Below are 23779 nucleotides of genomic sequence, written 5' to 3'. Positions count from 1 at the left end.
GAGTTTTTATTAATAAATTTTCTTAAAATAATATAATTATTTTTAATAAGATAATAAATCTTTTTATTATAAATAATCAAGATTTCAAAGAATGGTATAAAAAATATAAAATGATTTCTGAATTTTTTTTCATATAAATATTTAATAATATTGAATTTATTAAAAAAAATTATAAAAATAAGTTTTATTTTAAATTTATTAATAATATTCTAAAGAATAAATATAAATATATATATATTGAATTAAATAATAAAAAAGAAATCAAATCTATTTTATTTAATAATAATAAAGATTTGATTTTAATAAAGATTTTAAAAAGGATTTAGATAATATTTTAAATAAGAATCTTAATTTAGATTATAATCTAAATCCAAATTTAGACTAAAGCAAAACCAAATTTTTAGATATTTTAAGATATAAAAGGTTTAGATATAATAATATTTTAAAAATAAATAAAGAATTAAAATTTGAAATATAAAAAAGAATTTTTAAATAATATAAAATCAATAAAAGTATTGAAATTTCAAATTAATAAAGTAATCAGATTTAATAATAAATTCTGAAAATAATTTTAAACTATTAAATTATTAATTTATTATAATTTTACTAAAATTCAGTAAAATCATATTAAATGATATTAAAAATAAATAAACAAATTATTATATTTAAAAATATTAATACTTATATCTTTCCTTACCTTGTTTTTCTTATTTCTTTTTCTTTTAAAGTATACTTTTTTTTTTTAAATTTAATTAAAATAATTAATCTTTTTATATAAAAAGGAATATAAACGAAATTTGATATTGGTTATATAACCTTTTTCTATAATTAATATTTATAGATTTTTTTTATATAGTTTAGAAAAAAGCAATTAGTTTTCATTTACCTTCTTGTACACTTTGTGATATACTATATAGTATCTACTCCTCCTCTCCTTCATCAGAAATACTATATCTTAATGACTTGTCTATAGTATTTATAAAGGACTACTTTGTGACCCTATCACCTTCTACTCTTTTATACTATGCTCTTCAAAACATCTTGGTCTCGCATCTGCCGTCTTTAAAGCAATGCTCAGGCCAAACGTCTACAACAAAGGAACAACTCTCTCCCACGTTGGCAAAGTGGAGATTCCACTTCCAGAAGACGATGCTGAAATCATGACGACCCTTGTACTTTTGATACATGGCCGTCATCAGCATCCTGATCTTCATCCAATGGTAAATATCGATTGCCTGGGCCAGGCAGCGATTCTGGTTGACAAATACCAAATGCATGAGGCCACCAACTTTATCACTTCAGAATGTGCACGTTCATACTTTCGTGAAACCCCAATTGTCGCTCACCGTTTACCTGATTTACCCTTCATACTCTGCATCACTTGGGTATTCAACATGGAGAGCCAATTCAAACAGGCCACACGCCAAATCCAGTACAAAACCGTTGGCAGCATTATCGATTCTGTGGCAAGTTTCCCTGTCGATTTACCGATTCCACACAGTGTCATTCGTAAGTAACATCCCAACCTAAACTTCTTTTTGCACTTCAAATACATCTCACTAAAATATGTCTTTTAGAGAAACTTGAGACCTCAAGACGTGCCAACATTGCACGCGTAATCGAAATCACCAGGCTTATGATTGCCATACGTGAGGACAACATCGACAGCGCTCATCGATTCTGCAGAGCCACCAAGAGAAGCGAATCACAAGAAGATGAATACGAGCTTCAACAACACAGGAAGAAATGCGATAGAGTTGTTCTTGACGGTTTAATATCCGCAGCTTCACAAAAAGGTCTCAGGCCATTCAATCTGGCGCAGTCTCTTGTGGACAATGGTTCTGTTAATCGAGCTATGGAAAAAACTACAACTCTTGATTTCACGACGGAGTGCGAAAGATTGATCGATTTGCATACAGATCATACCGGGGTCATTTATGAGGTAGGATCTTCCCGCAGAATCAAACAGGAAATTGAGGCTGGTGTGAGAGGGATCGAGGCACGCATATTAGGCTTGGGGTTGAAGCGGGAGAAGGCGAGATTTGTTGTCCCGATGTTGGAAACACATCGTTGAGTTTGTGGATAATCTTGCCGGAATTCTTGAACGATTGGGCATGTCGATAATGTATTTAAGACGAAGAACAGGATTTTTATTGGAAATGTAATACAGCAATACAATAACTTTGTCCTTGAAACACTGAAAAAGATTCATTGACAATAAATCTGAGACCTTGATCACTTCATCTTTTGGCAGTCTGAGTATAGGTATGAGTAGCAATCAATGAATCTCAAAAATGTTTCTCCAACAACCTAGGTAGGTTGAATGAGCTCATACATTTTAGTCAAATAGCAAGCAGTACTTTGTTAGTCAAGTAGCCAACAGTGCTATGTCTCCCATTCACAACAGGACCTTTAAATCCCATTTTGAGAAGGAAGAAACAAGCCAATATACATATCGCACTAATCATGAACTCACAAAATCAATTCCATCTCCATAACTTGAATTCACAAGAAGCGGACATAAAGCCTCCATAATTTCCTCAATTCCATTACCCAGCCTATTCTCCAGCCCATCGATCCCTGTTCACTTTATATTAGCTCCCTCTCTAACACTCATAAAGAAAATCCATACTAATAAACCTATAGTCCCCGACAGCAACACAACCATATTCGTAAAATCTCTCGATCATCCCAACGACCCGTTTCAAAACCCCCAAAACATCATCTCAAGAACTTACTTAATCCCAGCTTTCATTTGTCTTTAGCGTATTGCTCGAAAATTACAACACAATATCTTCTAAATATAGCAACCCAAATCAAAGCTCTCAGACTCCCAAATCAACACAAACACCTTAATCCACCTCGAGTTCCTCTACACTATCCAGCGATCTCCCGGTACTTTCTATCCTCGTCCTAACTGACATTCACAAAATACGAATACAATCACCCTCGCTATTCTCATTGACAAATACATACATGATAAAACCCGCATCCCTAGATTCCTCCGATGAAACTCCTTCAGATGGAGGGATTTCACATAGCGAGGAGAAAAGAAAGGAGAAGATTGAAACGATATCTTGTGACGCATAAAATGGATGAGGGTGAGATTAAAATACCAGAGTTCCAGTCCGCTGTGAATTCCAGTGATGAAGGGGATCAGGAGAAGTGTGTAGCTTATGCTCGAACAGAGGGAGCTTTTGCGGTCAGTTAATTGATAGAATTGATTGTAGAATACAATTTACAAATCTTTGAACCAAGCTTTTCAGTATATACCTACTTCCATGTTCAAAAGATGGTCTAGAATTCAAACTCAGATTACTCGTCTAAATATTGCAGAATTCAAATTGAAAGTCTCTGATTCTCAAACGGCGCGTCTGCGATATGGACTGAACTCTGAAAACTACTGTATAATGCCTACTTCCTGGTACCCGAGGTTCGTGCTAGAATTTAAATTCAGACGAATCAACGAATTGAGGTATAAGAATATGATTTTTAGATGATTCAACGCGCCAATGAAGTCATTTATGGATGGATGGGAAATTGGGAGTTTAGTGCTTGGTTGAGGACAATACTTCGACTTTCTCGAGAATATATGAATGTGCATTAAACCGCGATGTGGAGATAATCTTAGCTCTAGAATAACTAGACAACAACCAAGCATGCCAATCAACCTTGAAAAACACTACCTTCTTCAATAACTTTGAAAGCATCCATAGTATGTTTCCATACCACCTCAGCAACCCCATCTTCCTTGTACTTCTTATACATCTTCGGTGTTGGATATCTTTCTCCCACAGATCCAACATTATACATACCTCCACCCGGCGTCCCATCTACCGCCTTCACCAACTCAACACCCCGCAAATCATCCTCTCTCTCTTGGCTCTGCTCCAGATCCCCACCCGCATCTCTCGGTCTCCACCTCTCACTCATAAGCCACAAAATCCTCTCTCCACACACCTCCCCCTTCGTCTCCCAAAACCTCATCACCGGCCCCACCCCAAACCTCCACAACCACTTCAGCCACCTGGGTACACCTCCCTTCTCCAACATATCCGTCATGACCACTCCAGGATAAACATGCATCAGACTAATCCTCCCCGGATTCGCCTCTGCGATCTTCTCCATGAAAAATGTCGTCATCCAACATACGTGCGAAGAAGCATAGCGGAGAATACTATGTTTGCGCAGAGAGAGATCTTCGGGGATGAGTTTACTATGGAGTTTGGGGTTGAGAATTGAGATGACGCGGCTGGGGAGGGGGGAGCAGAGGAGGAGGGGGAGAAGCTGGGTGATGAAACGCATGCGGGAGTAGTACATGAGGGAATAGGTGGAGTCGAGACCTTCTTTTGTTGCTGTTGTTTCTGTTAGATTTCTGTTTACTACTTCAGGGAATGGGAAACTACGAGAGGAGAGATAGAGATGAAATAGAAACTTACCATTTCGAGACAATGTAAGAACCCCCTGCGTCATAACCAACAAATCAATCCACGCTTTCTCTCTCTTCTCCTTTTGTCGCTCATCCAACACCCCCCTAATTTCCCGACAAACGCGATCCACATCCTTCAATAAACTCAAATCTCTCGCTTGCACGAAGCGAAAATCTCCATGAGGACAAAGCTTCCTGCATTTGGCAATAATTATCGTCGCTGCATCTTTATTTCTTCCAACGATGAAGAGCAGAAGAGGCTGGGTACTGTTTTTGGCATGGGCAGAAGCGAGAGCGAGGACAGTATAGGTACCGACTCCGGAGGTGCCACCGATGAAAACTGCGATTAGGGGGGAGGGATGAGTGTGTAGGAGATGTGAGGTTTGAGTATGGATTTCGGGGAGGGGAACCATAGTTTGGGATTCAACGCGGACAGTAGAACTGAGGACAAAGGAATTAGAGTATAGAGACTTAATATATGAGAAATTAATAGGAATAGCTTGATAGATTAAAATCAATGAATGGGATGAAGCTATGTATAAATACTCATTTGAACACTCATTCGGTATATATATCTCCCCGATTCCATGTAAAAGTGGATTATACTCCCATATTTGATAAATATCCTGGACAGCATTTGGTATCATCACCATAGTTTCAGTTCAATCGGAGGTTGAAGGAATAGACAAAGAAAGATGGGAAAAATGTAGATGCCAAATCCCATGTATGGGTATGTCAATCTTCTTTGCGGTGATTGGTTCGAATTTTGAAGGTGGAACCGAAGGCCGAACTAAAGTCGCATTCGCATTCGGAATGTTGAATGAGTATACTAGGTACGTCACGGGTATTCATTATCAGAATCCTGATCAGAATCCTGATATTGGTTTTCGCTTTGGGATTTTTTTGGGACTGGGGTATCGAAGTCGTAGCTTTTACTTTGAAAAGTAAAGTAATTACAGAGGGCATGATAGATCTTGAGCAGATTGCGAAATGCACGTGACTTGCGTGATATGTATAATGGCTCGAGTGGATAGCTCAGAGGAGCTCAAAATCTACTCCTTGATAGATTTTGAGTTACTTTGAATGCTTATCTTAATTTTTCTTTCAACCCTGACTCTCTGTAATTCCAGATCTTCTCCTCTGATTATCGTCCACTGAGTCCTGTATTGTCGAAATGATCTCTGTTTTCGCTTTCACTCTTTTTCGAGGACTCATACTTGGAATCCTAGAAAGTTTTTATAGAGGAGGTTTTCTTATGCCTCCTATCTGACAGTTACTTTCAAACTCAGACTCTCTTGACCATACAATTGCAAGTTCTTTTCAATTAGAATCTCCAGCTTTAAATTCCAATAAGAGTTATCAAAGTCCGTATAGATTTTTCAAGATGGCCCCTCTCAAGCCATCACGAAATCTTGCGATGAATGAATAGAAACGATGGTGGAGATTTCATGTGATATTGAATGATAACAAGAGCTTTTCTGTGTTCAGTATCAAGTATATACTGCAATTCCGCTTAAAAGAGATTGAAGCGGAAGAGGATGAATGTTATCTAGTGAGAAGTAGCATCACGTGACTTACTCCATCTCGATGCCAAAAGCGATGAGCAGGACCTTTTGATATTTTCTGCTGAATGTATGAAACTGATTACGTACTAATATACAAACATATACTCGCTGTTACCTTCCAGATCACAAATCCGACAACAACAATCTCTAAATCATTTCATCAGACTTCGTATTTCCTTTCCCCTTCATCATATCTTCATACCTCCAAAACCATTCAAAATTTCCACATCCAGCATATAGGCGAGACTCTTACCCTCCTTCTCCTTTCTTCTTACCCCCAAAACAACGAATAAAAACAGAATTACCTTTTTATTAGAAAATTTCACATGCAGCATGCAGGACATACAGGACATACAATCTCAAGACGTGGAAACCGATGCATTTGAGATGAATCATCACGAAATGGATAACCATTCCACCGAGTAGATTTTTTTATTTTCAAAAAGTATCCAATATCGAGGCGCAATACGCTTACCCCGCGAGAAGGAAAGAGTAGAAAGAATGGTAGAGACGGTGAAGAGGAAATATATTACTAGGTAGTTAATTAATTCTAACCTTGCCCTAGGTACCTAGCCTAGGTAGTATAAAGAAACTAATGCAGCCTGACGTCTAACCCTTAAAGTTAATTGACTGCTTAACTACCTACGTACTTGATACTACGAGGAGGTAGGGAACTTTAGATCTTGTAAGTAGGTATTTAGCGAGAAAGGTTCAAAACCCCTCTTTCTAAGAAGTAGAGAAAATCAAGAATGCTGAATGAAAATTCGAGATGTATAATCATTTTTTGTTTCCAAAAGCTAAGTATCTATCTCATGTGAATGAAAACTGGTGTGGTAGTTGGAATTGAATTCACCCTTGTATTTATATTTATCTTGATTCTCCATTTTTGATTGACGGATGGTGGTTGATCTGATCTGTGTGATGAGTTGGGTAGGCTATACGTAGGAGAAAAAACAGGCCGGAATTGACTACTACGCAATGGTACGTGCACCCTCATCAAAACAACGCGTAGAGAGCATTGGTCAATTCCGGCCTGTTTTTTCTCCTACGTATAGGTAGGCCAGACCGCGATAAACGAGGATGGAGATGGGGATGGGGATATGATGGATGGATGGATAGATGCATCTGGATTTTTATTTAGAGTTTGATCTGATTCGTGAATTACTAGATTGTATACTCAGGTACACAATTTGCGATTCTTTTATTGGGGAGTTACGAGGTTTTGTGGAAATGGTTGCTGGTTTGAGGAAAGCTGGAAGGTAGAGTAGAGTCTCTCGAGTCTCTAGATGATCGTATTGATGTTTGTTGTAGTTTTATCTAGAGAGGTACCGATAGGTAAGTGGTTTAACTATACTACTCATTCAATTCAATTCAATTCAACCAAGTAAGAAAGAGTAAGATAGATGCCGCGATAAACTTTCCAGCACCGCACCATTCATAACAGCCAATATGGTGGAGGCTGGGGTTCCTAGATTTTTCTAGATTTGCTAGTCCCGGGCTCTATGGTAGGGTTATATTGGTGGATATGTCTTGTCAGAACGTCAAAATTTCATGAGAAGCTAGGTTTTATGGAGTATCTCATCGGTAGCTAGGTATATATTCATGGGGAATCGTGGTAAGATTCTTATGCAGCCTGGACTTGGCTGATGTGATGATGTGATGGAGTGACTAGGTATGTTGTATGACATCTGATGAATTTAATTACTTGATTGGAGATGAGATGAGAGGTTATAAATGTATGCTTTTCCCTGGATGATTTTGTAGTTTTGCTTTTGTTCTACTTACTTTATCAAATTTATCGATATATATAAATCTTCATCCTCTGCAAAGACTCTCAGTCAAAGAAATTTACTCAACCGATACCGGATTCCAGAATCAATACACACAACTGCCACAACAATCATCATACACATACATATCTATTCTCCTCCAAACAAACAAACACATACCTGCATAACTCAGCACATCCCCCTCTCCAAACAAACCCTCAAAATGTGCTGGCCAAGCCGAACAAAATATTACCGCGAGCCCGTCGTCCGTGAAGTCGTCTATGCCGCCCCTCGACCCGTTTCTCGAGGTCATCATCATCATCACCCTCGACGCGTCTCGGTCACTTCAGTCTCTTCGAGACCGGTTAGTCGAACGTATGTTACCACCACAGCTAGTCCGAGAGCGAGTCGAACGAGTTATAGTAGTTCGACTTATAGGAGGAGGTATTGAGGGGGTGTGGAATTAGGTTGAGGTGGATTGGAATATCTTTTACGATTGATGATGTGATGGATGATGCGATGGATGATGATGGGTATGGGTATGGGTATGTGATGTAAGATGACTGGCGTATTGGGTTGGTTTGGATTGGTTGATTTGGGACGGAAATGGTGAGAGACAAGGATAGATGATCTCCGATGTGAATATGGTTGTATACGTGTGGAGCTAGCAGTGTTGGCTAGCTGGCTATATGAGATGAGATATAATTTTTCTGTGTTGGATTTCTGGGTTTTATTTATTGTATGAATAATGTTATAGGATATACGAAATATGGGATTGACCCTGCTGAGTTTTACTTTTTCAGCCTGGGCGGATGAGTTGTATGATGTGATGGCGAGGTGAACGAGTAATGAATTGATGATTTGTGTGATCTTGGATGATATTGTAGAATGAATCCCGAGACAGGGACTGTTACCTTTCGTGCTATCTGCAAGTTGTGTTAGAAATGTCTGCATGAAGGGATACCATGATGGCAATATCATGAATAGCAAGGGAAACGTATATTTCCCATCTTTCTTCACATTGTTCACATTCTTCACTGCACGATACCTGCCCACTCATAAATTCCCACAATTCATTCCCCAGATTCCTCCTATCAAATTCCGGAATCAATTCCATCTCACAATGATTGAAGCCAAAATCTTGAATTTTACCATGCTTCAATATGATACTATTAGTCATCTTTTAGTCATCTTAGTCATCTCAATCGTCCCAATCATCTCAGCAATTCAGACGATAACATTATCAGATATGACGTCAATATTAATGGTGGGGTAATCACCATAACCTGCCCTGCATCAAGAAGCTTTCTTTGCTGCAATTATCCTTGTTATCAATCATCACTATTATCATCATTATCAACTGCATAATTATAATCTATATTAATCTCTCCAACCTTGTCGACTATCGTGGAGTATATCCTCAACTCTTATCTGCGTTATACCTGGTCGTTACATACATACATAGTATCTTCGACGAGCGAGGTGAAGTGGCATAGATCAAGTTGCAAGGTTTGTTCTCCCCTGTCCTTTCGTCGCAAGAGACATCCATTTATTTTCCCTACGTATCTATGTGGTTGATGATGCTATTCATGCGACGGTTAAAATGAAGCAATCACACATCGAGACAAAATCTGGGATGTATCCAGATTTGAAGGAGCCTTTTATTTCTAGATCTGCATTCATATCTTGAAAGTATTCGCTGGTCAGATACGCATTGCATTACAAGGCGCCTTGAAAGGAAAAAGGAAAGAGCTGATCAATCTTTAGATTCAACAAACGTAGTACTTTCTTGATTCGATTCAACTATCAATATGTAAGTACAATTTATTAATTTAACCCTTTTCCACATCTCTTAACCTTTACTTCAACACCAAAGGAGATCGATCAAACATGTTGCGACGGGCAAATTCCAGCAGAGGTTCTGGATCTGGCGAGAAAAATAATCCTTTAAAGCATTTGTTCGCACCCAATCATCCTTTGTTCCACCCTCGTCGTCGTGGCATTCGACCCATTTTCAATTACGCTGATCGTCACGTTAAAATTATAGTCACTAACTTTATTACTGTCAGGAATCGAGCACTATCAGTTCGCTCCTCAGGGGGCAAATCTTCATCCAAAGATACCTTATCCTCCAAACATTTCTCCCTCTCTTCCCTTCGTGGAATCAATCAACCAGATCTCTCGAAGAAACTTTACAAACTCATCAAAACCGAAAACAATCTCATTACAGCATATGAAACGGCAGGCAGAGAACGTATTTCGATTGCTACTCAACTTTCCGAATGGGGTGAATCCACTGACGACGATGCGATTTCGGAAATCTCGGATAAGATTGGAGTTTTATTGAGCGAACTAGGTGACCAGGAAGATTATTATGCACATAGTCTGGATGACTCAAGAGGAGTGTTGAAAGCGATTCGAAATACTGAGAAGAGTGTTCAGCCAAGCCGGGATCATAAACATAAATTGGTAGAACAAATTGCTAAATTACGGGCCAAGGAACCTCAAAGTGCTACATTGGTTACATTGGAGCAAGAGTTGGTCAGAGCAGAAGCAGAACAATTGGTTGCTGAGGCTCAATTAACAAATATTGTAAGACTTCTCGACTTGGGGAGTTATTATCGATAGAGAAAAGCCAAGTAACTGACAGGCTACCTACAGACAAGAAAGAAGATCAAGGAAGCATATGATGCAGAATTTGCTGCCACCATTGAAAGAGCAGAGAAACAAATCATCCTTGCTCGTCATGGACGTCGACTCCTCAATCTCCTTGATGATACACCAATCGTACCGGGAAATATTCGTCCAGCCTTTGAACACACTGAACAAGCCCGACAAATTCTCAATGATGCCGAGGATGATCTTCGAGATTGGCAATTGGATGAGGAAGAACTTCAGTCACATGGTAACTTGGATTCTGGTGCAATGCGTCAGGAAGGTGCTGAACATCAACAAGCTCAAAACGTAGAAGGTTCTGTTGTTGGGACTGAGGATGGTTATCGTCATGAAGGAGTTCAATCGGAAATTGGTGAGAGTAGGATCAGTAGTGGACAACAAATTCCGGGAAGTTATGCTCCTAGTGTTACGGGAACTTCAGTCACAACTGGTCCGATGGAGACAAATGAGGCTAATAGGGTTGCTTAATGTGGTGGATAGTTCACGTGACTTTTTGGTAGTTTGGGCAGTATAATTGAAGCTTTAATAATGGGTGAATTTTGTACCTCAAAGTACTTTTTATTAATTAAATGGTCGTTTGGATCTCGAGGTTTTATTAGTGTGCAGAATAAATGTGTTTCGAAGTACAAATTGCTGCATCTTTCGCATAAGTGGTATAGATCTTTGAAGTCAAGTCAATGATTTAATTAAACACTACCTACCTATCGTACCTAGTCCTTGAACTTTACCAGATCTTTCCGAGTACCAAATCGGAGATACTACCCTTACAGCCGAATGAAAGGGGAAGCGCGACGGATCTCATCACCCGAACCCCGCAATTTTTTACTTGGCGGAAATAAGACGTCTCTAGAGAGTGAATTCTAGGCTTTTTGCAAATTTTTATTTCCGTAATTTCTGGGGGGACATGTCTGGGGGAGAATTTCTCAGTGGATGGGGATGGGAGGAGAGATTCCTTTTGCTGCGCCGTTGAGATGCAGGATTTTGGCTTGGCAAGGTTACCTGGATGGGGGGTTCATTGGTGATTGTGAATATGTCTCCGAAAAGTGGCCGGTTTGTTGCCGGTTGGGGGGAGTGATTGGGAGTTTGTTCATTTGTTGGTGTGATGTGGTTGGAAAGTCGCCGGGAGAGGGTGATGGAAGGGGGGGAGTTGGTATGTTTGCTTTCGAATATTCTTGGGGAAGGAAGATGATTGGGGAGGGGACTTGGAGGGTAAAGCGGGGAGATTCGGATGGGGATCTATATATATATATAGGTATATAATTGTTTTGAATCCTTTTTCTCATTTTCATTTCTTTCTTTTGATGTGTTTTTTGGTTAGAATTTAAGATTTTGAATTTTGAATCTTGAAATCTGAAATACTGTGGTGAGATAGTGGTATAAAGCAATACGATACGATCGGATATACTAAGATTACAATAGTATAACACTGCATCACATCGAAAAGTAAAAGCAAAAGCAACATACAACAAAATGGCCAATTTAATGAAAGAACTCGGTAAGATACAATACTCAAATTTTTCCTCTTCCCTCCTCTCACACAAACCCCAAGATCCCCCATCCCCCCTAACATCCCTCCAGGTTCCCAAACCAAATGGAGTACCTCCACATGCATATCCTGCATCACCAAAATGTCCGCTTCCAAAGGCCTCCAGCCTAGCACCCTCCCCCTCCGCCACATGGTACAACTAGCCCAAGATTTGCTACCCTTCGATAGCGCTGCGAGCAAGGGAAAAATCATTCTCGATGTGGGATGTGGACCCGGACAGGTGACGGAGTATCTAATCGGAGAGTTTGGATCTCTCCTCACGCGCACTTCTGAGGGAGAGGATCATCCGCAAACTCGGATCCTAGCTTCGGATTTCAGCGCACCCATGGTGGCGCAGTTGCAGAAGAGGAAAGAGAGGGAGCTGGAGATGGAGAATGCGGTTTGGGGGTGTGTGGATACGGAGGTGTGTGATGCGCAGGATTTGAGGGGGATGGTGGGAGATGGGCTGGCGAGTCATGCGTTCGCGAGTTTGGTGCTTTTTATACTGCCGCAGCCGAGGAGCGGGTTGCGGGAAATGTGGAGGGCGTTGATGAGTGGGGGGGTGGGAGGGTGTACGTCGTGGAAGGAGAGTGAGTGGATGCTGCTTATGGGGGTGGGGGCTGCTGCTGCTGCGGATGGGGATGCGGATGAGGATGGGGATGGAGAACCGAAGAGGAAGATGGAGATGCCGAAGGAGTGGATGAGTATAGAGGGGGTAAAGAGGGAACTTGAGGAAGTGGGATTTGTGGATGTGCAGGTCGTGGAGAGCGAGGCGAAGTGGAGTTTTGAGAGTCATGAGAGTGTTGTGGATATGATATTGGGGTTTCCGGGGATGAAAATGATGGTTGGGGAGGAGAGGTGGGGGAAGGGGGGGAGGGAAAGGGCGAGAGAGGGGATGTTGGCGTGGATGTCGGAGAGATTTTCGGAGGAGGAGGGCGCGTTGAGTGGAGTGGCGGTTGTGGGGGTGGGGAGGAAGGGGGAGTAGATGGGTTGAAGGTGGATTTGGATTTGGATTTGAGACGTGGGATTTTTTGGTGAGATGAACGAGACTATGAACGTGGTTCTATGTTGATTGAAAGTATATACTCAATAAACTCATCATTTTGAATCCTACGCTTAGAATCTTGGGTATACAGTAACGTACGTCACTGAGATATCTATCGTAATATGACGGATATAAATCACAATATTTTTTCGTTCCTGAATAGTCTTGTAAACTAGTAGCTGTTTCTATCATATACTATAGAGATTGAATAAACTAGACTGGGAAAGCTAAAGAGGGAAAAGATTCTCAAGGGAAAGCTACATTATTAATGTGATAAAACAGTCGTTTCGTTCAAATTAGTTTTGAATCAAAGTTGGTGTAATGAGTAATTACATAGGGTATTAAAAATATGATTCACATGATACTAGACTAGGGGAGCTAGCTTCATTTAGTACTAGTAAAGAGCTCTACTATATAGCAGAGCTCTGCCTTTTATATCTATAGTATTAGATTACTTATATTGAGTTACTAGCATTTTCATATCAAAACTCATCTTGTTCACTTTAACATTTGAATAATATTATAAGATTAAAAAATAAAAGATTATAGTTCTTTTATTTTTATTATTTAAAGAATTAATTCGTTTGAATCAAATACCTTTCAAAATTATTTTTTGTTTTATTATCAATTTTATTATAAGAATATATTAAAAATTCAATGTGTCGACTTTACAACTTAATATTACCATGGAAAAGATTCTTGAAAAAATTCTTTAATTTTAGAAGAAAAATATTGTTTGAAATAATTCTATAGTTAAATTTAAAAGATTTTGAATTATTATTAGAAAAGTTTTATATATAATTGTATATATTGAGTTTTGATATGAAAATGCTAGCGACTAAGGGCCCGTTCGGATCGTTTTTTTAATTTGTTGACAAAATAATATATTGACTAATAATTTAGCCTAAATTTGTAAATATAGGTTCGAAATTTGTGACCTACAAAATGTAAAGTGACTTGAGAGTGACAATATGTTGACAAATGCTAGTCAAAGTTGCATCACAGATTTGGTGAGGCTCAACAAGGCTATTATACAAATTTTCAAAATTCGTAAGTTCACATTTTATAGCTTTTTGTAGTTTAATATAAGCATTCGGCAAATCACTTTTTTTCAATTTTATTGTTAATATAGATTGTTGAACAATATTCGCATTCGGTAAACGCTTATTTAGACCTATATTGCCAACAAATGTAGCTCTACATCGCCTAAAAAATCGATCCGAACGGGCCCTAAATATGAGTAGTCGATTGCTGTAACTACCTAGTAGCTAGTAGTCAATCAATCGGATCAATCTCAGAATACCATCGATTTCCTAGCCTATGCCTCCCACCATATCTTGTAGACAGTCATATTTGAAACAATATATAATATTCATCACATTAATGAATTCAAATAATTATCTATATTAAAGAAACCTAGAGGTGTTCTTTTCCTTACGTTCTGTATTCTACTCAAGTATTTGACAGGGTTCGCACTAAACTTTGAACGAGAAATATCACACAAACACACAGGTATTAATCTTGATAAAGCTAATTCTCCCCTTGTATACCGTAAAAGAGTGGAAGGTGGTAGGGTTATAGAGTAAACCTTTTCATTCATTGTAGCAAAGTCACTGCAGATATAGCGAATATTGTTGGAGGAGAGGAAAGGGAGGCTCTAGATGGTTTTCATATAGTATATAAAAGGGACAATTGAATGTTGAAAGTAGATTGTTTCTTTTTTGAACTATTCGAAGAAGACCTACAAATACCTAGCTAGCCTAGGTACTAGTTGGAAAAGAGTTACGTGATCCGCACGTGCTTTCGCGCACAACATAGTATTCAAAAGATTGAAAATTCTTCTTCCTTCCACGCCGTTTCCATAAATTCACCATCCATGATTCCTTCGACGTAACAATCACCACAAAAGGTCCATCCACCCTCGTCCCGTTCTCGCAAGACAACTGGCGACCTGGTTTCCCAGAGAAGGATCACTACATCGCCTGGTCTAACTGCAACGCTTGCTATACCGGCCATCCCATTTTCAGTCTGGAATAACGTCCGCCGAATGCTCGAAGAAGCAAGAGTACGCCCCCAGGCTTTCTTGGCTAGTTCATTCTCTTTTGTTCTGATGGCATCGCTCAGGGTTGGTATTTTGTTCTGAACTGCAGCAAAACATTCTGCTAATAAGATATTCTGTCGTTTGTCTTGCCGTCGCTGCTCAAGCATCGCATTACTGAACTTTTTTGGGACCCAGTCGATTGGCACCTCTGAGAACTTTTGGCTTTCATGACGCTTTATACAAGCTTCAACATCAGAGTCATAACCGTTCTCATAATTGTCCTCATAGAATTTCCGGTCAAGTTCAGTATCGCCACTCGGGGTAAATATGTCTAGAAAATGAAACCTAGCATCCAACAGGTCGTCGTAGTGTTTTGAAGCTTGGTTGTGATCATCTACCACTGGTTCATAGTCGACTACTTTCACCTCAGCAATGACACCAACTCTACAGCCAAGACACTGAAGAACATGATCACCAGACATATTATCATGCCTATAAGCAGGCTGTCTCGTCCATGATACACCACTTGGTGTTAAGCGGTCACACGGTCTCGAATAATTCCAGTAGCTCACATTATATGGTTGAGCACCGTGAAGGCCAATTTCAGCCCAGTCTGGTACCCACGAAGGAAGATCCTTCTTCCAAGCCACAGAATCATCTGTGGCAGTTTTGAGCGGGCAACAGGACAGGTCGAAGTCGTTACCTGATCTCTTGCTCTCTAATTTCTTATGACGAAAGAAGTGTGTTGTGACTTTGATGAATGTCTCCATTTCAGAAGTCTCACAACTGACCGATAACGACTCAATCTCATTTGCAGACAAGATACCCATAAGTCCAAGGACGATGTCTTGAGGGTGGGTTGCTTCATAGTGTGATCTTCCAGGGCTTGGAGAGGTTTGCCATAAAATATCTCTTAGGGATATATGTGAACTTCCAAGACCACGCCGAATCTCGAGCGATCTAATTGAGAAAAGACGATAGTTCAATGGGCTGGTATTAGGCCTATTTTCGGGTTCTAGTGTCAAGCTATACCCAATGGCTCCAAGAGTCCCTTCTAGCTGCTGGAGAGATACTTTCTTACATCCAATCATTACCATAGCTTTTTTGGCGAGAACTACTTCTTGAATAACCCAAATTCTTGCCCAGTAAGGGTTTAATAGGATATGATTTAGACCTTTACTCAGGGGCGAATCTGTCCATAGTTCTGCTGTATCTCTCATTCGAAGAATAATCGTCCAGGTTTTGGCATTCTCATTGTCACCTTCGCAATTCTTATATTCGGACTCTCCCGTTATTTTCATCATAGAAAGTCACATTCGATAGAAACTGCTCTCGTAAGAAGTTTGATCCGTTAATCTAGAGGCCATAGAATCGACAGCTTCTGTTCCTGCCTGAGAGATAAAGTCCATGGCTTGATCTGTATCAACCGTGCCGACACCTAGCCACATGAAGACCGTTTCAGCATCGCTGTAAATGCTTCTCATTTCCAAAAGTTGCCAATTCTTTTCAGCCATGTCGTTTTGATTGATGCATATTGCATCTATCCAGAGCCATCCGTCAAAGTGATCTTGGTGGAGTTGGTGAAGGAAATCGTAAAGATTTCTCCCAATGAAGATGTCCCCGTCATTAATCTGGATTTTTATGCTTTCACTACCCGGGTTATAGTCGACTTTGTGCGTATTTGAATTCTTAGGGTTCCAACAATATGAGAGTGCCGAGAAAGGGACATCATCATTGAGAGAGCGATGTTCCACTCGAAGCCGTAGTCTATCTATGGGCTTAATCACACCGCAAAGAGTTTTGTTGCTGGAAGTGAAAGCCAGTTGAACCAGACGGATCTCACGTTTGCTCTCGTCAAGTTGCTCATACAAAAATCGGTCTGAGTTTGCTTCGTTGTGTGTATCCATGATCAGATTGAATATTTGATTCCTCAAGGCTCGTTCTAACTTGGAGTTTCAGTAGCTCACCGGCTATAAGAGGAATACGTCAATCTGGATTCGAAGACAAAATAATGATAATAGAAGGCTTATTATAGTATGACGTTGATGAGTTTTAGTAAAGATTTGGAAACGGATGATAATGTAAAGTTTATTCGAATTATAGTTTTATGGTTCAGGCTGGGACTAGGCAACATTACAAACATTTCATACAGGCTTTGCAGATTAGGTATATCGATAAAAGGCCTGTCGAAAATCCATCTTTGAATATGCATGAATATGTGACATGGCATTCTGCCGAGCAATTCAGAAGCTATGAGCATTGAACAGAATACCTAATATGAATCAGAGGCTATTTATAGAGAACAAGATGACTTTTCAATGTTATTGGCATCACATTCAACCCAATGACTTTGTGGCACATGGTTCAATACGTCAATGGTGAAGTACTGGTTTTCAATAGCCTGATAATTATAAGCACTACATGACCACTTCATGCATTTCACATGTTCGACTCAGTATTACTCATGTTTCGCATAATCTGGCAGCCTCATACCCAACAATATTGGCGCCTAATGGAGAAATAAAAGTATGCTCCCAATTGTATCTCCAATGAAAGTGAAAATTGTACTTTTGTGTCTGCAACATGGCAGTGCAAAAAGCGAAGCCAGCCACGTCGCTACTCATTGAAAGCATGGTTTCAATTTACCACAAATCATCTGTCGGGATGGGATACAAATCGCTGTGTAATAGTCCCAAAAGCATTCTCATAGGTACACCTGGCAAAGCAAGACTGGAAGCTCTCGCCGAATTGAATATGATCAAGGCTACGTGAATGGAATTACTACAGCGAAGGGGGCTGTAATCCGCTGGCGCACATGCCTGAGTGTAGTGGGTCCCGGTGCAAACGCACATGCCACTCAGCACCCTGCAATTAGGCTGGCTGATGTCTACTGATGCTGATCCGCAATTACTATGTGGGGTCAGGTAATAAGACTTTCTTACCGAACTGGCGTACCAGCTGTCTATAAGAAGCTTGTTCGATGTCGTGCATGAAGCGTTTGCTATTGCATCGGTGAGCTTGCTTTCTTTCAAACATATTGTCATTTATCTTATCATGGCGGACATCGCTTGTTTTACTGTACCTCAGATTAACAATCTTGGTGTCGACACTATCAATGCACTACACGGCACCCAGGTGCAGGAGAGAGCCCTCGATGAGAAAGTGGAAGACGTGAATGAGAATGGTGATAGAGAGGAAAAGCCGAGAGCCGAAGTAGGGGACAAAGAAAGTGTCCCAGATATTAAACACCTTTACCAAGAAAAAGGAAAATACCCTTGGAACATCAGTTGGACTTCAATAAAGCCTAATATGAATGTTGAAGAGTTCGGCACGATCATGACTGTTCGAAGAAAGCGTGATCCCGAAAATCAGGACGTGTGGGTGTTGCATTCAATTCTTATCCACAGTAGTCTGCTGAAGGAAACTTTGCGTCGAACCCTTTACGGTGGTGTTGATATATTGGAGGGCGAGAGCGACTTTGTCTTGGAACCCCCATTCGACTCCGTTTTCCACTCTTGGGTGCAGATGACAACCTTGAATGCACAAATTTCTACAGAAGATAACGGATTAGCCCAATTCAAGATGTTATATAAGGTCTTGTTCGACAATCTCGGTAATGTGTTCAAAAAAATCGATGTGTTGTTGGCAAACGAATCAATCACTTACGATTTGCTCTGGGCAATTTTCAAACGCAACGATGTTATAAGGACCGTTGATAGTTGTAATGAACTCGTGGCTCTTCGAACTCTTCGTTGCGAGCATCAAACTGGCCAAAGTCCACACTTCTTACTCGATTGCGAATACGTTGACACCAATGGTACTTCTTTTGGCTTAGTATCTACTTCTCGCCAGATTATGCCTTTCAAAGGAACGCGTAAAACAAAAAGTTTAATTTGCCTTCCTATGCGTCTTTTGCCATCTGAGATGCAGAAAATACTGATAACAACGCTTTTGGATCGAGGCCAACGATTTGCCGACCTTGTCAGACGAAAATTCAGACACGTTTCTTATGATGGTCTCGAGTTTGGACCATCGAAGGAGGGAAACACAAAAAATAGGAAGCTAAGAAAGGTGACAATTCAAACCCTCCAACATTTCCCTCACAATTCTTTCGATAGTTTTTCTATCTAAAATGATACATTTACAAACGCTAAGTATAATGAGCAGACTAAAGGACGTATTATCATCGACCCCGAAGCGTTCGACGATCATAATTGGGAGGAAGCACCGAAAGTGAGCATTTTCCCTGCTGAATCTGATGACACACCTAAGAAGCTTTCCCACGGGGATGAATTTATGCTATGTACATCAACTGTTCGCGGCTATTCATTATCATCTAAATCATGGGGTAAGCAACAATTCCTCTTGTCATACCAAGCAATTTATCTAGTTTAAATTTTGATGTATCAACAGCTACGTTCCTTATTGGAGGGATTAAGAAAATCGAATGGAATGAATCATGCGTGTCGAAACTTATGCTACCTAATGGCTATAAAGAACTATTATCCTCTTTGGTAGAGCAACAGATGCGAGCCGACGATGGATTTGACGACTTCATCAAACAAAAAGGTAAATGTCTTGCTTGTAATTTCCATTGTATCCGTCTCTATATAACGCTAACAATTTCAATTTTTAAGGTCAGGGTCTCATAATCCTGCTTAGTGGTAATCCGGGTGTGGGGAAAACACTTACCTCTGAGATTCGTATGTAGCGTTATTACCTTCTAGGAGTACAAATACTTTCATGTATCTGCTAACCAAATTCCAAAGTCGCCGAAGAACATCACGCACCTCTTTACGTTGTTAGTGCCGGTCAATTGGGATACGATCCTTCTGAATTTGAGGAAAGAATGAAATTGGTGCTGGAGCTTGCCGCACGATGGAAGGCTATCTTACTTCTAGACGAAGGTGATATCTTTCTGGAAAAACGATCGACCTCCGATCTGGCAAGGAACAGACTCGTGTCCAGTAAGTATCGACAGTCTAAAATCGACTAATAGAAAGCCCACCGGTTAACTAACTCATGTCACAACACAGTCTTTCTCCAAATCTTAGAATATTATTCAGGCGTATTATTCATTACGACGAACCGTGGGGCAGTAATCGACGAGGCCATACGATCCCGCATTCACATCCAAATCCAAGTACCAGATCTGGACCGAGACACGCGTAGAAACCTTTGGCAAAGTTTACTCGAGCAAAACAAGATCGAGCACGCTTTACGTGTCGAAGATTTTGAAGAGTTGTCAGAGATTGTTATGAATGGTCGCGAAATCAAAAATGCTATCAAGTCTTCTGTCTTAATGGCAAGGAAAAAAGGGTCGCTACCTTTGGATATGAAACATGTTCGTTTTACAGTCGATCTTTTAGAGGCCTTTAAAAATGGGACTTAGAAGGAGTATATAGTGAAATGTGGAGTAGTTTGGTTTAGTTTCTTCACCTGGTCAGTTGAGCTAGAGCAAGAGTATACGCTATGATCCGTTCCTGAAGTTATATACTGCGATTGATTCACGATGCAAGAGATAGGCAATAGTTTAGATATGTGATATACTACAGGGAAATAAAAAGGAAGTATCATGTAACTTTGCCATATATACCTACCAAGGCAAAAATGACTAATCGCCTACTACGCTAGTGAATCTGTGAGCCCGTGACAGTATCCAAACTGACCGTCTACCTCTTATTCTGATGTGGTGTTTCAGTTAAATACTACTTTTCTGTTAGCCTAATGTTTACGTAGACCCACTTCTGGTCCTTTCGCTTTTTGTCGATTGATATAGGCGAGGACTTCCTATTGAAGGGTATCGAAGATCTTGTAGATTTTGAATTATTTATTCAGCGACTAATAATCCAGAGATTATCCGCTGAAGCTATGATTCGCACTCATTACGCAGCCTAATGATTATCACGTTATATTCTATAGCTCTACAAATCACATTGAGAGCATTTGTGCTTGTAACTGTTATATATTTGATGAGACTAATGATACTAGCTTTGCCTGTTTCAGTTCTGAGTTCTTATTCATGACAGAGGAATATATACTAGTACTCCAATTCCTGAATGTACGTCATTGCTACCAGTCAAGCTTCTAGGTAAAGGATACTATTGACGTTCTCTTCTATTCTCCTTCTGAACCCTTATAATCAGCAACCTTGGGCCCCGACCAAGAAGAAAATTTTCTCAGCTGCTTTGATCAACTCCGGAAACACTTAATTAGGATTTCAACTACCGCTAACAAATTTGCTTCCCTCCCGATCATGATTATCTATCCAATGGCAAGTCGAAACAGGTCTAATCAAGTTGATTTTCTCGAAAATCCCTCTGAAAGAAAGCCCTTCAAAAGGAGGAAGTGTGGCGGGATATAATCTATTTCAATAGCGCTTTTAAAACAGAACTAAACATTATAGTATCACATTCATAACGATAAAATTTCATAAGTGCGACCCCTTTTTCTCGCTTATATCGATTTTTGTAACCGGCTTCGCAATGTGATGACGTTTGGTATCTTGCGATGAGCTCGGTCGTTAGGATGAAACAGGGTATTGTGAGATTTCTTTTTTCATCTAGGTTTTCTAAGAGAGCTGCTAGTAGAGACATATCGAATAAATAGACAACTTGAAAATACCAATAATCTTATCTGTAATTGAAACTTAATGTCATGTTCACTCAATCTTATAGAAATAAGTCAATCGTTTTCCAAAGCTAGTAGCTAAGTAATGTACAAAAAGAAATGATCTAGATTGAAAATCCAAGCAATACAAAGCCAATGTAAGATAGCATCTTTATGAAACTTTAGATTTTTCAACCTACTAATCAATAAATGGATCCAAAAATTTGAGATTATCTTGACTACATCATGCATCTGAGATTTTTCCACCAGGATCGCAAGATTGCAAAGAGTCGATAGACTGAGTGATTCAGGGAGTTGGACATTGCGACAATGAATAATATTGACGAGTATTAAAATAACATAGGGATTGGGGTCAGGAAGCGAAATATTAATTGTAAGATCTTACTTTTCACATGTTGTTTCTTGCTTTCTTTTGGTCCATCTGTTGGTTGAATTGTGGCTTTGAAGGCGTGTGATACTAGCATCATGTGTCTTGAAGATACCTGGAATTCGACTTTTTGAATCTCGGGTGAAGATTTCGAAATGCTGTGATGGTTTTATTGTCGTTTTTCTCGGGTCCTATTTTGTCATTGTAGACATCTTGATGTCTTTCATCCTTGATTGCAACTTTTATAGTTTTGGGCAGGCATTAAAGATGGAAGATACAATCGACATCAGGATCAATAATGTGTCTTTCGGTCACATTAATTTGTGAAAATTGAGTCTGCTTTAAGAATGATTGAGTTACCAAAATGTGAATTTGTTGTAGTGGATGGGAGTAAGTATTGTGAGCTTGCTTATGTGTAGTTTATTTCATATTAGATTGAGAGATAACAATACCGTAGGACTAATTGTATAATTCTAATACTCGCAAAGTGAAATATCTGGGGGTAGGGCTCGGGGCCGTTAGATACATTGAGTTGAAAGTGTCAATGAATCCCTCGAATTGATAATATATGTAGGTAGAATATCTTTTGTCGTGTCATTTTTCTACTACGACTTTGACTATGAACTTTTCTTGCAAATGTATTGTTTTGAAAATCATTAATTATCGATTCGGAATCTTTCCATTATAAGAGTTTAGTTTTAAAGCATGTCATGTTGAAAGTCGCCAATAAACTCATCGGAGCATCTGAATTGTAAGATCTTACAAAATCTCGCTTTTGTTGTATAAACTTGTAAACAGATATCAATTTCGAAATGGATTTTCAACATCTCAATGCCTCAATTGGAGCTGTAGCTATGTATCCATATCATTAAAATTCAGGGAGTCTTGAGACTCTGAAAATATCATGATCAACTTTCTAAATATACTTATTCAATTCTGAAAGAGCTTTAATATCGAACGCGTTGATAGCTCAGAGTTTTTGATTTTCAAACTGTAACATTCCGGACTGTTGAACACACCGAATCTAGTGAGCTATTCGCAATTGAAACTCGAATCATTTTTGAGATAGAAATGAACGATCTAGTAGCTTTTATATATCAATAGGTAGTTACTAATATAGACTCTAATTATCAATGTATATTCTACCTAATAAGCTAGCTAAGTATAGAAAGAAGTAAGTCTTATATAGGTCTTACTATAAAACTAGCTCTTTTAATAGACTATGAATATATAAACAAGAATATTTACTTTAAAGAAATAACTTCAATATAATAACTATTATATCAAAAAAATCAAGTAAATATAAAAGAGACTAGCTTTTTCAATAATATCTATATAAAGCCTACTACTTTTCTACATAGCTAGTTCTTTAGATAGAATATAATTAGATATTGAGAATCTATAAATATATAAGTACTATATCTTTTATATCCTTCTCGAACTAATAGAAAATCCTCTATCCCACTCTATCCTAATTTTATAAAAGTCCTTAACAAATCAATTGCTCTTATTTCTATAGTATTAAAAGTATCAAAAGTATTAAAAGTATTAAAAGTATCAAAACTATCAAAACTATCAAAACTATCAAAACTATCAAAACTATCAAAACTATCAAAACTATCAAAACTATATTCAGAATATTTTTTCATACTCTTACCTATAAGTAATAATTCCTATACCAATTAATTTATAATTATATAAACTAGAGTAAATAACTTTAATTTAATACCTA

General features: G+C 39.0%; 8 protein-coding genes across 8 annotated transcripts; 5 read left to right on the top strand and 3 right to left on the bottom strand.

Annotated features, from left to right (window-relative positions):
• Positions 1-1070: 1070 nt before the first annotated feature.
• On the top strand, positions 1071-2169 carry EAE98_002139 (uncharacterized protein; the record flags this gene model as incomplete). The annotated part of the gene is made up of 2 exons (XM_038949758.1): positions 1071-1509; positions 1578-2169. 2 exons carry the CDS (start codon positions 1071-1073, stop codon positions 2072-2074), a joined length of 936 nt encoding a protein of 311 aa, XP_038813497.1. The 3' UTR covers positions 2075-2169.
• Positions 2170-3666: 1497 nt separating this feature from the next.
• Positions 3667-4842, bottom strand: EAE98_002138 (uncharacterized protein; the record flags this gene model as incomplete). Its single annotated transcript, XM_038949757.1, has 2 exons — positions 3667-4364; positions 4440-4842. The coding sequence occupies 2 exons, from the start codon at positions 4840-4842 to the stop codon at positions 3667-3669; spliced, it is 1101 nt and encodes a 366-aa protein (XP_038813496.1).
• A 3144-nt stretch (positions 4843-7986) lies between these two features.
• EAE98_002137 (uncharacterized protein) lies at positions 7987-8214 on the top strand (the record flags this gene model as incomplete). Its single annotated transcript, XM_038949756.1, has 1 exon — positions 7987-8214. The coding sequence occupies one exon, from the start codon at positions 7987-7989 to the stop codon at positions 8212-8214; it is 228 nt and encodes a 75-aa protein (XP_038813495.1).
• Positions 8215-9653: 1439 nt separating this feature from the next.
• On the top strand, positions 9654-10907 carry EAE98_002136 (uncharacterized protein; the record flags this gene model as incomplete). The annotated part of the gene is made up of 2 exons (XM_038949755.1): positions 9654-10355; positions 10425-10907. The coding sequence occupies 2 exons, from the start codon at positions 9654-9656 to the stop codon at positions 10905-10907; spliced, it is 1185 nt and encodes a 394-aa protein (XP_038813494.1).
• Positions 10908-11909: 1002 nt separating this feature from the next.
• EAE98_002135 (uncharacterized protein) lies at positions 11910-12949 on the top strand (the record flags this gene model as incomplete). Its single annotated transcript, XM_038949754.1, has 2 exons — positions 11910-11934; positions 12018-12949. The coding sequence occupies 2 exons, from the start codon at positions 11910-11912 to the stop codon at positions 12947-12949; spliced, it is 957 nt and encodes a 318-aa protein (XP_038813493.1).
• A 1881-nt stretch (positions 12950-14830) lies between these two features.
• On the bottom strand, positions 14831-16351 carry EAE98_002134 (uncharacterized protein; the record flags this gene model as incomplete). Its single annotated transcript, XM_038949753.1, has 1 exon — positions 14831-16351. One exon carries the CDS (start codon positions 16349-16351, stop codon positions 14831-14833), a length of 1521 nt encoding a protein of 506 aa, XP_038813492.1.
• A 9-nt stretch (positions 16352-16360) lies between these two features.
• EAE98_002133 (uncharacterized protein) lies at positions 16361-16957 on the bottom strand (the record flags this gene model as incomplete). Its single annotated transcript, XM_038949752.1, has 1 exon — positions 16361-16957. The coding sequence occupies one exon, from the start codon at positions 16955-16957 to the stop codon at positions 16361-16363; it is 597 nt and encodes a 198-aa protein (XP_038813491.1).
• A 1147-nt stretch (positions 16958-18104) lies between these two features.
• Positions 18105-20704, top strand: EAE98_002132 (uncharacterized protein; the record flags this gene model as incomplete). Its single annotated transcript, XM_038949751.1, has 6 exons — positions 18105-19121; positions 19218-19398; positions 19464-19619; positions 19688-19753; positions 19820-20017; positions 20087-20704. The coding sequence occupies 6 exons, from the start codon at positions 18105-18107 to the stop codon at positions 20440-20442; spliced, it is 1974 nt and encodes a 657-aa protein (XP_038813490.1). The 3' UTR covers positions 20443-20704.
• Between the last annotated feature and the right edge of the window lie 3075 nt (positions 20705-23779).

Source organism: Botrytis deweyae (assembly GCF_014898535.1).
Source record: "Botrytis deweyae strain B1 chromosome Unknown BDEW_004, whole genome shotgun sequence".
Classification (NCBI taxonomy): domain Eukaryota; kingdom Fungi; phylum Ascomycota; class Leotiomycetes; order Helotiales; family Sclerotiniaceae; genus Botrytis; species Botrytis deweyae.
This window is presented reverse-complemented; position numbering and strand designations above follow the sequence as displayed.